The sequence below is a fragment of the Toxotes jaculatrix genome, chromosome 21 (genome assembly GCF_017976425.1).
Source record: "Toxotes jaculatrix isolate fToxJac2 chromosome 21, fToxJac2.pri, whole genome shotgun sequence".
NCBI classification, from domain to species: Eukaryota; Metazoa; Chordata; class Actinopteri; family Toxotidae; genus Toxotes; species Toxotes jaculatrix.
In genome coordinates this window covers 18,945,530-18,960,288 of record NC_054414.1, presented here as the reverse complement: position 1 = coordinate 18,960,288, position 14,759 = coordinate 18,945,530, and the positions used below count along the sequence as shown (strand labels likewise).

General features: G+C 43.8%; 1 protein-coding gene across 1 annotated transcript in view; it reads right to left on the bottom strand.

Moving 5' to 3' along the window:
* The window catches only part of zgc:114120 (uncharacterized protein LOC619267 homolog), a 37,354-nt gene extending 23,330 nt beyond the window's left edge, over positions 1-14,024 (bottom strand). The window contains 2 exon segments of the mRNA XM_041067254.1: positions 4,691-4,717; positions 13,821-14,024. Coding sequence (XP_040923188.1) covers positions 4,691-4,717; positions 13,821-13,895 — 102 coding nt within the window. The 5' untranslated portion in view covers positions 13,896-14,024.
* Positions 14,025-14,759: the final 735 nt, after the last annotated feature.

Here is a 14,759-nt window from a genome sequence, read left to right as displayed (position 1 = left end):
ATCAGTCGCGGACACTCCCTTTACATCAGTGAGAGCAGGCTAAAAACAGAAACACCTCTCTGTATAATGAGATGCGAAGTATAATCCAGTACAACAGCAACACACACTACATCCTCCAGACTTTCCACACAGGTGACTCAACACTTCTCTGAAACGGCTTCAATAAAAACACTGCGGCCCTCATGAAGGAGGATTTATCACAGGGCTCTTTTATTAGAATGTATTAGTTTTAGCTGGGTGGATCTAATAAACTGAGTGTAGCTACTGACTGTGCTGGAGCCAATGATGACTGAGGACATGTTGAAAAAACATGAAGGTTTATAAGGTTAGCAAGCTAGGCTAACTACCTTTCTCTTCTCCTGTGTGAAATAACAGTATGATGGGTCCACGTGTTGTAAAGGTACAGACAGCTTCAGGCGCAGAGGCAGAAATCTACGTGGACCAGTAGAAAGGGAAAATCAACATTTGACATTCGATTTTCCCCCGTCAGTAGCGCACCATGAAAGATGACAGCGGGTCTCCTAGCAACGCCAGCTCTCAGCTTTCACTCAACCGTTGTCATGGGAAACGCTTTCTCAAGAGGCTTAAGGCTCAGACAGAGTAAAAACATGTCCAAAAGCATTTTAAAGGTATATAAAAATATGTAAACTAGCTATAAAACCATTCTTATTTATATTTCCTTACACAAAAAGCAGGGAGACTGTAAACCTGTGATGGCTGTACAACTGTAGCTAGTACTCCAATATTCACTCTGTGTTTGGTCTCCACCAGCTCCTGAGGGACAATTTGTACTTGAACATTCGTCCACTACTGACCCCGGTTAATTTTTTTAGCTTTATAAAATATCTCAGGTCGTCTCCTGGCTTTGGTCTGGTAAAGTGCAGCAATTTATACAGTAGAGCGTTCTTAGGCTGGAATATTTCTTTTTAATCAACTATTTCCTCTCCTTTGTCACTATGGTTACTTTAACAAGCAGAAGAAAAATCCCAGAAGCAGTAGGCTCCATTATAATTCCCTTCAAAATGAAGATGGCTGCTGAATAATTGGGTTCCAGTTGAAGCTGTCTCCAGTATTCCCTTTCCCTGTCTAAGCCCACAGTGTGGTACGTTCCTCTAAATTCAACACTGAGGCGAAGGGAGAAGACAATAGGCTGTGATTACTCTGGCCACTCCAGACAGAAAGACAAGAGCACAGGAGACGTAAAATGGAGCGTTAATATTTGTATAAGTGAAGCTGGGAGCGATGAAAAGGAGAGAATTATGCAGCACTCTGCTCCATTGTGTTTCTGACAGTGTCAGTGGCAGCAGCCGTCGCGGGCTGGTGTTTGAATCCATGTTCACCCCTATGGACGAGCTGACAGTCTCCTCTGCCTGCTTTGTTTGAGGACGTGGAGACACATTTGAGAGGGAGTCGTGAAATGTGGGTATAATGTATGCACACTTCATCTGTATTTACAGTTTCCATGACCACTGCAAGTTCATGTGTGCAATGAGTGTGTGTGTGTGTTTGCATCTAACCTAACAGAATCATGCTATGTTATAAATTATTGTTAATCTATGATGTGTTTTTGGAGTGGGAGTATCTTCCACACTGGCAAACCAATGATATATCAAAGGGGCCAGTGGGGGACTATTAAACACACACCGCCCTCACACACATGAGCACAGCAGTGCACTGCTGCAGGGGTTTCTGTTGCATCAGAAGAGGAGGTGAGACTCCCTGAGAGGAAAGGAGAGTGATAACCAATCCTGAACGAGCTGCAGACCGGGGACAGACAGGGGGAGACTGAAAAAACGCATGTGTGTTTGTCACCTGCTAAACAGACGAGAGAAATGAGTGAGCTGCTACTGGAACACGACAAAAAAACTAAACTGAGAGAAAAGATCATGTTTGTGAAAAAAATAAAGGAGGCTCCTTTATTGGTCACAACATTATGCACATTATAATTTCATAAAAATACCATTAATACTTTTAAGTGCTACTGAAATCAGAACTATAACCATTAGTTACGTTATCTTGTTTCAGAATTAAAGGATAAAGTTGGATAAAGTTATTTGTATTTTTCTCATTCGGTGGGTTTACATGCACATTTTCAATTTGCAAATAAAAAACTTTAGTGAAAAGGTTGGAAATTTGCCAAACTGCATGGATTTTTTTTCTTGGTGTAGTATTTGATGTATTATTCACACTTGTCTGACTTTTACGTCATTCGACCTGTTTCATACCAACCAAAGTATAAATAATATCAGGCCTTGGAAACACACAGACAACACCTGTTAGTGGATAGTTTTATAGCTTTGTGTTGAAAAACATGGGGCATCAGTCTTTTACCATTTTCACAGTATTGTACTGTAAAATAAAGCAAATACTTTACAGTTGAAAGCTGCAGATTTTCTATTGTTCCATTTCAGAAAATCCTTGAGCAGTTTATATTTGCTGCATCAGCAGAAGGCCTGTGAGCAGCCTCTCAGAATATCAAGTAATTTTATGGTTAAGATGCTGTAAGCTGCAGTAAGTGCTTAGGTTAGCATATGCACAACAGCACAAAGCCCCCACGAGCTACATCGCAGTGAGGGTCAAAAGGGTCTGTTCAATGAGCATAATGTATTCAGGTCTGAGGCGGAACTCATTTTGCATTACAGCCTTTCATTGCTCCTCAGTGCTGCATCAGTTCAGGGAAACCACGACGTGAATTTTACGTCGAAATCAGACGTACGTTTTGTTTCCCAGGCCGAGCCAATTAAAACGTTTGTTGCATTTTTTAATTTATCACCTTGGGATTTTAAACGGTTCTTTCACACAAATCACAAAAACTATCAAATGATTTTCTCACTTGCAAATCAGTTTGATTTTATTGGTCCAGGGTTTGAGATTTCTGTCTTTCCACAAAACGTCCCAATTCCTCTGAACAGTCCACAGAAACATAACATCAGCCGTTTCTGTTCGGAGGTCAGGGTCTCGAAAGAACCCGGGAATATTCGTCCAAGTCCTTCTGCATGATTTTATACCATCAGCAGTAAGAAAGAAATTTTATTTTTTAAAGTCTGACACTTTAAACACCAACACATGAACTTAGCTGCTCATTGTACTTAATCAACACAAAACAAACGTAGGCTCTTCTCTGTAATCTCACTTCCAACAAACCACACCGCAGCTTCCCCTGAATGACGGAGCCTGCTGTTTTGGTGAGATTAATTACTTCATTCTCAAATTAAATGGCATTGTTCTCACATGCCCCAGTAACTCAACTCGAGGAGGAAACACTCCAGACTTTGATTAATCTGCTTCAAACGTGTGTTTGGAGCAGCTCGGAGAGCTACATGCTAATAAGAGCGTTAATATAAAGATGGCAGCGACTGACCACTTCATCACTAATGGATCATCACTAATTCAGATTAACTTGTGCATTTCACATTTCACACTATTTACATCACTTCCTTGCCAAATTTCCGACTCTAGCTGAAAACGAGGTTTCATTTTGATGGTAGGATTCAGCGTGGGAACATTATCAGAGGCACCGGAGTGGTGCAAAAATCCTGGAGGCAAACCATGTGTTTGTAACAGCGTGGGCCTAAAATTGGCTCATGATTTTTGCTTCATGTCAGCTAATCCCATCTCCCATATTTCCCGTCACTCGGTGAAGTCTGTAATACAGTACAGATTACATTAATATTACCTTAAGAAATAAGAGGGCATGAATAATCTTTCAGCACACACACACACACACACACACACACAGCACTTTCACAGCTGTCTCCATTACTGCACTCTGGACTGCTCAGAAACTCTCGTTCAGCTAATCAAATAATAACCCAGGTGTAACTGCCCCAAGGGCTGAAAGCAGTCAAACTTGCAAGTGAGGCACATCAAGTGAAACTTTACGCCTATGACGAGCTTGAACTGGAATAATGCTGCACAGCAAGCATATGTGGCTTTCAGGGGGGCATGAGTGGATGCTGATTGTACATGACAAGTAGGGGGATCACTTAAGTTATCACAGTTTACTCCATGAGGAACATGACTGTGTGCGGCAAGCTTCATGGCAATCCCTCCAACAGCTGTGGAGACATTTCACTCAGAACCACAAACGTCAACCTCATGGTGGCGCTAAAGGAAACATCAGGGGAAAAGTCCAAAGTCATTAGTCATTTTTCCCCAAGATAAGTGACAACTTTAGCCGGCTGGTAGCACTGGAGGAGAAGTCAGAGCGTCACAAGAGTCAATAGGATTCACCCCCTGGGGAACATGAATGTCTGTACAATACTTTAATTGAAATCCTTCAGATAAACTGAGATATTTCCCTTCGTTACTCAGCAGAGGATGACATATCCTCTTCTTTACAACCAGGCAAACAGCTGTCAATGAGCACAACTGCAGACCTGGAGTCAATAAAAGCTTCAGAGGTCAAGAAACAGGCTCTGAACGGTGCCTTTATAGACAAGAGGAAGCAGGAGAAGAAATTCTAAGCTGAAACTGAAAACTCAGACGCATGACCCAATTCAAACACATCATTTATGAGACTCAAAGAGTGTGAACACAAAAGTGTGTGCCAGCATGAGACCAACACTACATGCGATGGCGAAGAGGCAAGTGGGCATGCAAAGACACAATGGAAAGTTATCCTATTAGAGACAAATCCACACTGAGGCACAGATTTACACTGGAACACAAACACAATATTGGCACTGACCTTGAAGCTCCAGTAGTTTGGTTGTTGCTAGAGGGGTAAGACAAACAAAGAGCAAAGGAGACAGAAAAGGGACGGGGGGAGGAGAAGGGGGGGGGGTAAAAGAGGGAGAAAGTGATCGAGTGTGAGACATTTTCTCATGTGTTAAGCCACAAAGCACCACAATACAAAAGATCAAGCAAAAACAGCAAACAGCAAGATAAAACCAGAAAGACAGAGAGAAAATGCTGTGTCACTCAGTTCCCATGTGAAGATATGTGAGTGATACCACAGAGTGCGACTAATGAGGTTTAACGGTGCATTATTTTTATGCAGCGGGTGCGAAACGCCCCAACATGTCTTCACCACTTTGTTTAAAATGACCACAAATTAAAGTAGAGCTTAAGCAAACAAACCGATAAACAGCCTGGTTTTTTTTTCTTGGTGAGAAAATGATGAGCTAATTATTGTGATGATAGCCAGATTAACTCACGTTGTCCTTCACTGCCATCTTAATAAGACTTTAATTGCTTGTAATTGCTTCTCAGCAATTAATCAAATGTTTACAGTGACTTCGCACACATTAATGAGGAGGCCCAGGCAGCTCCTAAATTCAGCCCCACACTCTCCCTCGATGCAGAGTTGGCTGGCGTGGAACCAAGAGCAGGATTAAAGCAACGCGCAGACACTGGATTAGGAAGCTGCCATATTCACTTCAGCTTGGAAGAAGCCATCTTTCAGGTCAACACGCTTCCGATTCTTTAAGATACAGTAGCTGAGGCTGATTTTGCCCAAATCTTTTGCCACGTTTTGTTATTTTCTCCATCAGTTATCAGCTCTCTGCCCACAGATTCTGATGTTCTGAATTTGACCTCTAAGGAGAAGGTACTGCTCATGGTTTTGTCCTCAAAGTCCTCAGGATTCTTTCAGTTTCTTCTGCAGTAAGAGGTATGAGAGGTGTCTTTTGTAAAAATCCAACCAAGCAACGTTATTTCCACTCATCAACTCAAACTGGTGAGTGCAGAAGGTGTTGAATCAGAAAAAAGATTCAAACACAAGGTCTCTGCATTCATCCTTCAGTTCAGAGTCTTTTTTTAAGTCCTGACACCAAGGAGAAGGAAAAAAGACATGAAAGACACTTAATGGATGAATGTGACCTTGTGTGGCTCATTTAAAGCTGTTTTCTCCTGCACTATAATGTTATCACATTTATAGTTTAGTTTAGTTTAGTTTAGTTTAGTTTAGGTAGTTAGATTCTCGGGGAAGTCCTGGAGTTATAAGAAGCATCTTTTGTCTTTGATTACGTTGTTTTTATGAACGTTTATTCACAATGGACATCTGTGATACTGTAAAAGGGTAAAGTCACACTGAATCTGAAAATGTGTGCATCATGTCTGTGTTCAGATTTTGCTGAGTTATGACTCAGAGGAAAAAAATGTGAATTTTAATGCAAAATTCTGGAGCACCTGCAGAGGCAGGCATCACCGTTTGTCTGGTTTGTACTGTGCGCACTTTGATGGAGCTGTAAAAAACACAAACATTTGGTATTATCAAAATGACTAATTTAGAGGACTGTGAAGCTCTGGCAGAGATACGTGATCTGCAGTTGTTCAACAATTTCATTTATTTGCCAAAAATTAAGATTAAGTACAGACGCAGTTCAGATTCATCATCAGTTATAACACAATAAAAGTCAGACTCTGCACCGTGGCTCTTTTAAAAGCAGCTGGATGAGACCGTCGATATGAGGAGATGATAAACCGTCATGACAACTGTCACTTCCATTAACGTAATGACTGCAGTTAAAGATCCGTTATCTACAATAACTCTGCACCAGGAACCATCTCTGCCTGTGCAGTCACATCGATGGATTGTGATGTTACAGCCATGTCTCATAAAGAGGTGCAAAGCTAAAACCTGAAACCGTGGCACTAACCAATCGTCTTCAAACCCGTCGACTCATCACACATGACGGTACAGAATTAGCTTCGGTTCGACCCCCGCGACAGCAAACAGAGTCTGAGTGAACACAGACCTCTGTTACAGGTTGACTCAACAGTAATCAAACGAGGTTCAAAGCTCATCACAGCCAATCTGACTCTTAGCTGAATCAAACATCACATTTGACACCATAATGAAAAGTGAAGGACAGAAAAACACATTGTGAAATACCTTAATGGGCCCATCGGTCTGATTTAGAAAACGTTAAAGAGCATAATTCCCTCATGTGTCATGGTTTCTGCAGCGTTCATCAATTTCAATTTAAGGCTCTCTAACACACGCAAGCAAGAGATGCAGAATAACCACAAAACAAATTTTAAAAAACTCACACTGACCACAAAGACACACAGAATAACCACAAAGGAATAGAGAACAACCACAAGACGACACAATACGACTACAAAGAGACAAAAACACCTAAAAACCCCAATAAAAAGATGCAAAACACTTTCCAGAAGCATCCGAGGTACGACCTGTAAGACTCTCTCCAGCCTGCAGGAAGCCTGAGGTTCTGACCGACGGACAGAGACGGTCTGAGTTCCCCAGCTGCTTTGATTCTGGAAAACGATCACAGACGTGCAACTACAGACGGTGTCGTTACAAAGACACCTCCGACTCTGACTCATCACACTTACAGGGACTCATTCAGCTTTGACTCTTTCTATAGAAACACCACAGAGAGTATTTAGCAGATGAAGAACACACTCATCCAGGCTGTTCCAGGCTTCGCCACCTTTCAGCCCCTCCAAACACATTCACGGAGGATTTGTAGGCTGCCTGTTCGCTCTCAGCACCTCCCCGGCCTCCAACACTGAAGTCTGCAAATCTACTGTCACAACAAACAATTTGCAGCCATTTTAGCAAAAGCGAGTCAGTGCATATTTGACACCGCATTAATTCAAACACTTCCACTTTTGGGTAATTTTGATATGACTGAATTCAGAGCTCAGGTGAGTTGATGTTGTCTGAGTCTAAATTGCAGCACATACGCTCTGAGAGCTCCTGAAAAAACCAATTCTCTTTATAATTAAACGAAGGTGTAGGTGGAACTTAAATCCTGTTTGAACAGCTGCTCTGGGAGCTGCCTGGATCCCCGATATTTTCTCTGCTCGCTCCTGAAATCTCTGCTGAAACTTCTGAAATTCACCTCACTTTGTGTTGAATATGGAGGAGGAGGAGGAGGAGGAGGAGGCAGGACAGACCTCCGCAGGCCTGTGGGCTGCTGCGACCCAGATTTCAGAGCTCAGTGTGGCTTCCAGGCCCGTGTCCAAGCCCGGTGACCAAAACAGCACCATCACACCTGAGCTGATGCCACCCAGCCTCAGTCAGCTTCAGCTGCACTGCGACCAAACCAAAGCAGGCGTCTCCTCTCACATCTAATCAAACACATGAAGTCTATACAGTCAGATTCTGCATCCACAACATATTTACAGATTTATTTTAGCATTTCTGTCCTTAAATTTCCCGTTTTTCATGTTTTTAAGAACAGCGGTGTCGACAGCTCATCGGCAAACGCGCTGTTTTATCAGCGACTTAAGTCTCGAAAATTGTCTATGATCACTTGAGTCTACAACGTACCACGTATGTGTTTTTCTATAGTTTCACTCGACTTAAAACGTCCTCGCTTGAATAAACTTTAACAAGGCTGCAGACGACAAATGAAGGCTGGAAAGATTATTTACATTTCTCTTCTCAGTCTGAATAATTTAAAGTAAAGTGAAAATGTGGAGCCTGAAAAAAGCACGTTTCATTCGGCATCATTATCAGACAAACAAACTCTTCTACAGTGCAGCCAAAATAAATATTAACCAACAGAACACAGAACAACTTTACTTTGAAAAATCAACTTCCTCTTGTTTCTCTCACAGTTCTGAACATGTGTAGTCTCCATCACACCATCAGGCTCCTAATAAGAAGTCTACTCTCCTTTTATTCCACTGAGGCTTTTCTTACGTTTGCTTGTTTAAATTCAGGCAGGTCTTAGATGAAAAACCTTATAAACATCATTTCACTAACAGAATTTAAAGTCGGGCATGAATGATGAACCGAGTGAAAATTTTCAGTTTGTAGATAAAATGATGACTTTCACTGCCTCGGTGTCTCCGTCCCTTTAAACATTACTACTTTTTAAGAAAGAATAGATTCAGTCCAGGCCATAAGTATTTGGACAGTTCACATTCAGTCTGAGAGCTTTAATTTGAACGGGTTTACGTCAACAAGTGTTTGATCCACAGACATCAGCGGACACATACGTCTCCCCCGGTGATGATCTCCAGGCTTCACTGCAGCCTCCTTCAGCTCATGCTGTGGAGTCTCTACCTTTAGTCTGGTCCTCAGCAGGTGGACTGAGATCAGCTGACTGACTCGGCCAGCCGAGGATATTCCACCTCTTCACCCTGAAAAGCCCTGAGGTTGTTTTGTCTGTATGTCTGAATCTGAGCACGGAAAGCTTCAGCAGACCTCTGCGTTCGTCCGGTTTTTCCCCATCAGCAGTGAAATCATCGATAGCTGCCAGTGTTCTGCTTCCATTAGCAGCCATACATGACCAAGCCATAACAGATGAGGCGGAGGCTTTGGGTCATGAACCGTTCCTTTTTTTTCCTCCACACTTTCCTCTTTCCATCATTTTGACAGAGGTTGATTTGTTTTTTTCCATCAGTCCATAGAAGTGTGTTTCACGGCTCTACAGGTTTATTTATGTGTTTCTGTGACCTGCAGCCTGATCTTTGTGTTTCTGAGGATCATCAGTGGTTTGAATCTTGAGGTGAATCCTCTGAGGCTCTGATCATTAAATCTTTTCCTTTGTTTTCCTTTGCACCTGCTTCTACTGATTTTGTCAAACCAGCGACCTTTGACCTCTCGGATTTTTGCTTTTATTTTTTTTTTTTAGTGTCATTATTTATCTCCTTCACATTTGCATGGTCACCTCCTTCTCACTGTCAATCAACTCTGAGCCACGTGTGACGACACACAGCTGCTGCCCTGTGGGCGCCGCGTGTTGAAAAGGCCCGTATCATCTGTCTGATCTACTGCAAATGTTTTTTTATTGACAGTTTTGATTCAATCAGTGATCAGACTGATCATTTACCTTCTTGTAATCAAACGTGAACCGTCAATAACAAACAATACTTGCATTCATTCGTCACCCGTTTCATTTTTATTTGCTTTTTTCTTGCAACGTGTGTGAAACTCCAGCTGACGTCATGCTTCCAACACGATGGATTCATAACTACACACTGACAACTGGGAAACAGGGCATCACCTCACAGTCAGAATCACTGTGACAGAAACAAACGGCTGATGATGGCGAAGTAAAGCTCCCACTGTGTTATAATAACTAATACATCTTACCATCCACACAGAGCGGTGCGCTGTGTAATCACCTGCTCTCATGGTTTATTCAGCTTAAATTGGAATGGCAAAAATTACTGCCAAGTCACTCCACAGATAATTTAATGCACCAACAAGCGGACGTTTTTTGGAACATAAAACCAGTCTCATCTAACACAAACAGGTCCCCTATGTACGGCGACTTAGTGATTACTGCCTGCAATATTTCTCCATCACTTGAGCTGAAATCCCGAGGCGCACATATGCAACGAGACAGACAGAGCTTAGAGGGATGAGGCGAGGAAGACGTGGAGGAGAGAGAGAGGAAAGGAAAAGAGAAACGGCAAGAGAGGGATGAGCACGGAGACGTGCAAGCCTGACCTGCATGCCAAGTAGCCATCTTTGTACCCACCCTCCCCCCTCCCGCCCCCCACTCACAGTCCACAGCCCAAACACACACACACACCGGCACATGTGCATTCACTCACACACTAACACACACTTGTGTTTATCCTCGCATATTATATTGCCACTCGCCCTCACTGCGGCAGCACAGACACACACCTGACCAACACCTGACTGTTTGGGGACAACTGGACCCTCCCCTAACACACACACACACACACACACACACACACACACACACACACACACACACACACACACACACACACTAAACAGAAAGGGAGGAGACGATGAGCTGTGTGCTCATCAGGTCTAACTACCTTTACATCACTACACACACACACACTAAGAAGATGCAGACGCACAGACACACGCACACACACACACACACTCCTGTACTTTACATCACTCCACCATCATTCATGCAGCAGCACAAGCGTCACACACAGTCATGGCAGCACCACAGAGGAATGTCCAAATGTCTCAGCTGAGGATGGAAGGACGGGGTTAGAGAGAGTTACCGTTGCTACTTAATGAGCACGTCGGCCGCCTGGTGCATCCTCCCGCTCCGCACGCCTCCCTCTTCCTCCTCCCCCCTCTCCATGTTTTTTTTTTTCACTGCGGCTCTGTGTCTTTCCCGCGCCCCAAGGATCCGCCAGAGTCCCCCCTCGCTGGTACCCGTAGTAGCGCCTAAGAGGCAGTTAGCATCCCTTCCTGCCCCTCCTCCTCCTCCTGTCCTCTCTCTCTCTCTCTTGTTCTGTCACTCTCTCTCGCCCCTCGTTCCTGACATAAACGATAAAAAAAAACCCTTCCCTCCTTCCTTCACCGTCTCCCTGTCGCTTGTTCTCTCTCCCGCTGCTGTTGCCTCTCACTCAGTACAATGTGTGCCTCCTTTCAAAGCCAAGGCATTGCCAACCATATGATATCACTCAGTTGCCTTATATGGGAAACGGCGGGGTTGCCATGACGACAGCAGACTCCACCTGTTTCTCCAGCTCTCCCTCCCTCTCTCTCCGTCTCAGTCCACCTTTTTCATCAGGAGATAGATGATGTGGTTTGGGTAAATAGACACAGCACATGGAGAGCAAAGAGTGGGTGGAGAGGAGGGAGGAGTTGGACGGGTGAGACGAGAGCAGACCGAGACGTGATGGACAGAAGCCGATAAAGGTTTGGAGGGAGGGATGGGAAAGAACAGAGAGAGCAGACTTAAAGATATAGTTCAGCATTTTGGGAAACAGGTTTATTTGCTTTCTTTCGGTTCTTACATGAGAAGATAAACATCATTCATCTGCGTGTGGAGCTCAGAGCTGGAATCAGGCTGCGGTTAGAGACCAGAGACAGGAGGAGACAGTTCGTCCAAACTGTAACTGCGTCTTAAATCAAACACCTCTAAAGCTCGCTAACTAACATGCTGTGTCTCATTTGTTTAACCTGTAATCAGACACATTTACGTTATGGAGTCGAGCCCGAGATGCTGCTCCGAAGTCCTGAGCAGATAAATAAACATGTACATATCTGAGCTCGTGCAGGTAAACAAACCAGACTCTGCCTCAATCTAGCAGTTATCCCCTGCCGTCTGTCTTTATGCTAAGCCAGGCTAAAAACATCCTGACTCCAGCTTTGTACTTAATGCACAGACATGAGATCCTCTCACACTGCAAGGCAAAGCAAATAATCGCATGGCATTTCCTCCGAATGTTGACCGATTCCTTTAAAGCACACACACAGAGAAGAGCTGCAGCAGGCTGTGCTGTTTGGACGCTCTGTCACAGGTATCAAGTCAGAGCAGGTGGTGACTGATGGCAGAATAAAGGGAGAATATGAAGCCGCGAGAGACAGAGGGGAAAGAGATGTGATGGAGCGGAGAGTTTAATATTACGTATTTCACATTCTGACACGTTCTCACTGCCTCACTTAAATGTTTTTCTCCATATTCTATTGCTCACTTTCTCAGATAATAAGCACTAAAAAAGTGGCCATTACTGACCCAGCAGGCCGGTCCTAAAAATGCCTTCACTGCGTGTGTCTGGAGCCCCGGAGGCATCTCGCCACATAATGCGCTCGTGTGGGTTTCCAGGCCCACCAACGTGCTCTTATTATCTCCCAGGAAGAAAATGTTCACATGTGGAAATAGAAAGCTCTCAGAGAGCTCATATATCGCTCAGGGCTGCACTCTCCTCCAGACTGGTTATTGTACAGAAATGAGGACCTGGATCTGTGTTCAAATACACACAGTGACACACAACCCTGGAATTTATGCTCGCAGGATTTCTGAATTCAAGAGGTGCAGCGCTGAAGCACACAACAGACAAATATTCACAAAAACCTTTTCAGACCAAAATCCCATGACAATCAAACACTGGCTTTAATCACAGCAGCCTCCCGTCCCTAATGGGTTTTCTGTTGTTGTATCGTCCAACTCTAACTCTGTGGTGACGGAAAGGTCGGCTGACGTGTACCACAGCAGCTGTCAGGAGCGGCGTCGCTGCTGCATCCATTCGTTCACTCTCTGGGCTCTCTCATGTAATGGAAGCGTGTATTGGACATGAATGTTTCATCTGAAGCAGCAGCCATTTGTTTGAAAAAAAAAAAACATTTAAATAAATAATTCCACTCCTGTTTATTTTAATAAACTATATTCTTAAAAAAATGCATAAAAAGATGTGGACAGGAGCAAAACTGTGTGCGTTAAACAGACATCTGGATGGAAACGGATCAATCAGCATCAGAAGCATCAGCCTGCTGGAGCCTCTGCTGTTTAGGTGCCAAAGCTCATTTCTTAATCATGAAACTCCCAAAGAGAAACACTGGAAACTTACAGAGGTCAGTCAGAAAACACAGCAAGAAAAGGACAGTTTGGACAGAAACTGTTCGGGTTTTTGTCTCATATATTCAGTATGTAGTCTGTCTCTGTTAGGACCTGCACCTCTGATGATAGCTGCTGTTAGAATGTATTATCCTGCTTCCTGCTGCTGCACACAGACACATGCACCGTGTACAGTTTTGATATTTCTCGGTATGCGTGGTATTTTCTCCTGGTATTTTCAGAGGACAGTGGATAAACTGCATCTGATGTTTGATTATAAATAACTGTCTCACGCCCACCAAGGTGAACAGTAATATTTGGCATGATGAAGGAATCGTACGGTGCAGGAGAGTCCTTTATATCTACTGGCTCTCCGGAGGGTTCTAGGAGAAAGCAGAATAATCCAACCTTGGTCTATTTTTATGGAAATCTATTGTGTGTGTGTTTGTGTGATGTGTTTTCTGTTATATTATTAATTAACAAGCATTTCAGTGACCACCGCTGATGTAGTTATGATAATACTCATGTTACTTCATTAAAACACTGCAGTGCTGTGTTATTTTGTCTGTTGATGTCAGCTGATCAGGTGTGTTACGTGTTCGGTGAACATACCTGTCGTCCAGCAGCTGCAGAGCCCTGCGACAGGCTGCCGGGGCTGTTGGAGAACTTGTTCTTCTGGAGATCCATGAGGGCGTCTCGCTGCCGCTCGATGTCCGCCTTGTGTATGCTGTTCAGGGCCTCCAGGCTCTTGGCGGCCACAGAGTTGTGGCGGCGGTCCAGCGAGGACGACGTGAACCCCCCGTTGGTGTTGTCGGGGAACCGCCGGGCCCCGCGGCTGCCACCGGCAGCCAGGGTGTGGTAATCCCGTGGGAACTCGGCATCGCCGGCAGAGATCATGGGACCCTTTCTCTTCTCTCGACCTGCAGCCGGGGCGGTGGGGGGTGTCAGAGCGGGGGAGTAGGAACGGGGGGGTGGGTTAAAGAGAAGAGAGGGGATGGAAAGTGAAGGAGTCATTAAGTTCAATTGTACCAGTTTCCAAAGAAGAACGTATGTAAACTGATTTCCTACAGTCCAGGCTGCCAGAGCTTCTTACTGTATCAGTCACAGTGTACATGCACAGCAGACAGTTAAAAAAAAAAAAATCGATTCCTGAACTGTAAAGTTTTAATGCAAAACACGGCCACGTTCACATTATTCACTTTATCTGACAGAGATCTCGACTCACTGTTCGTCTTATTATAAATCCTCAGATGCTGCAGCAGTGAAAATAGTTCCTGCATGCAACAACTTCACCTCCTCACAACAATTTGACATAACTATAATAAAAAGTTCTGGTAAAAAATGGTTCATTGTGATGGATTATACGAGTCTGCTGGTTCATTTTCACAGCTCACTGAAACAAAGAACCCAAATCTGCCTGAAAGGTGAGAAACTCACCTGAAAATGGTCAAAAACAATGTAAAGAACATGAGGTTTATACTAAAGAGGCAGAGTCTCAGTATCCAGATGTGCTGTGGTGCTTTAAATTGCTCATTCCAGTGTAAGTAAGTG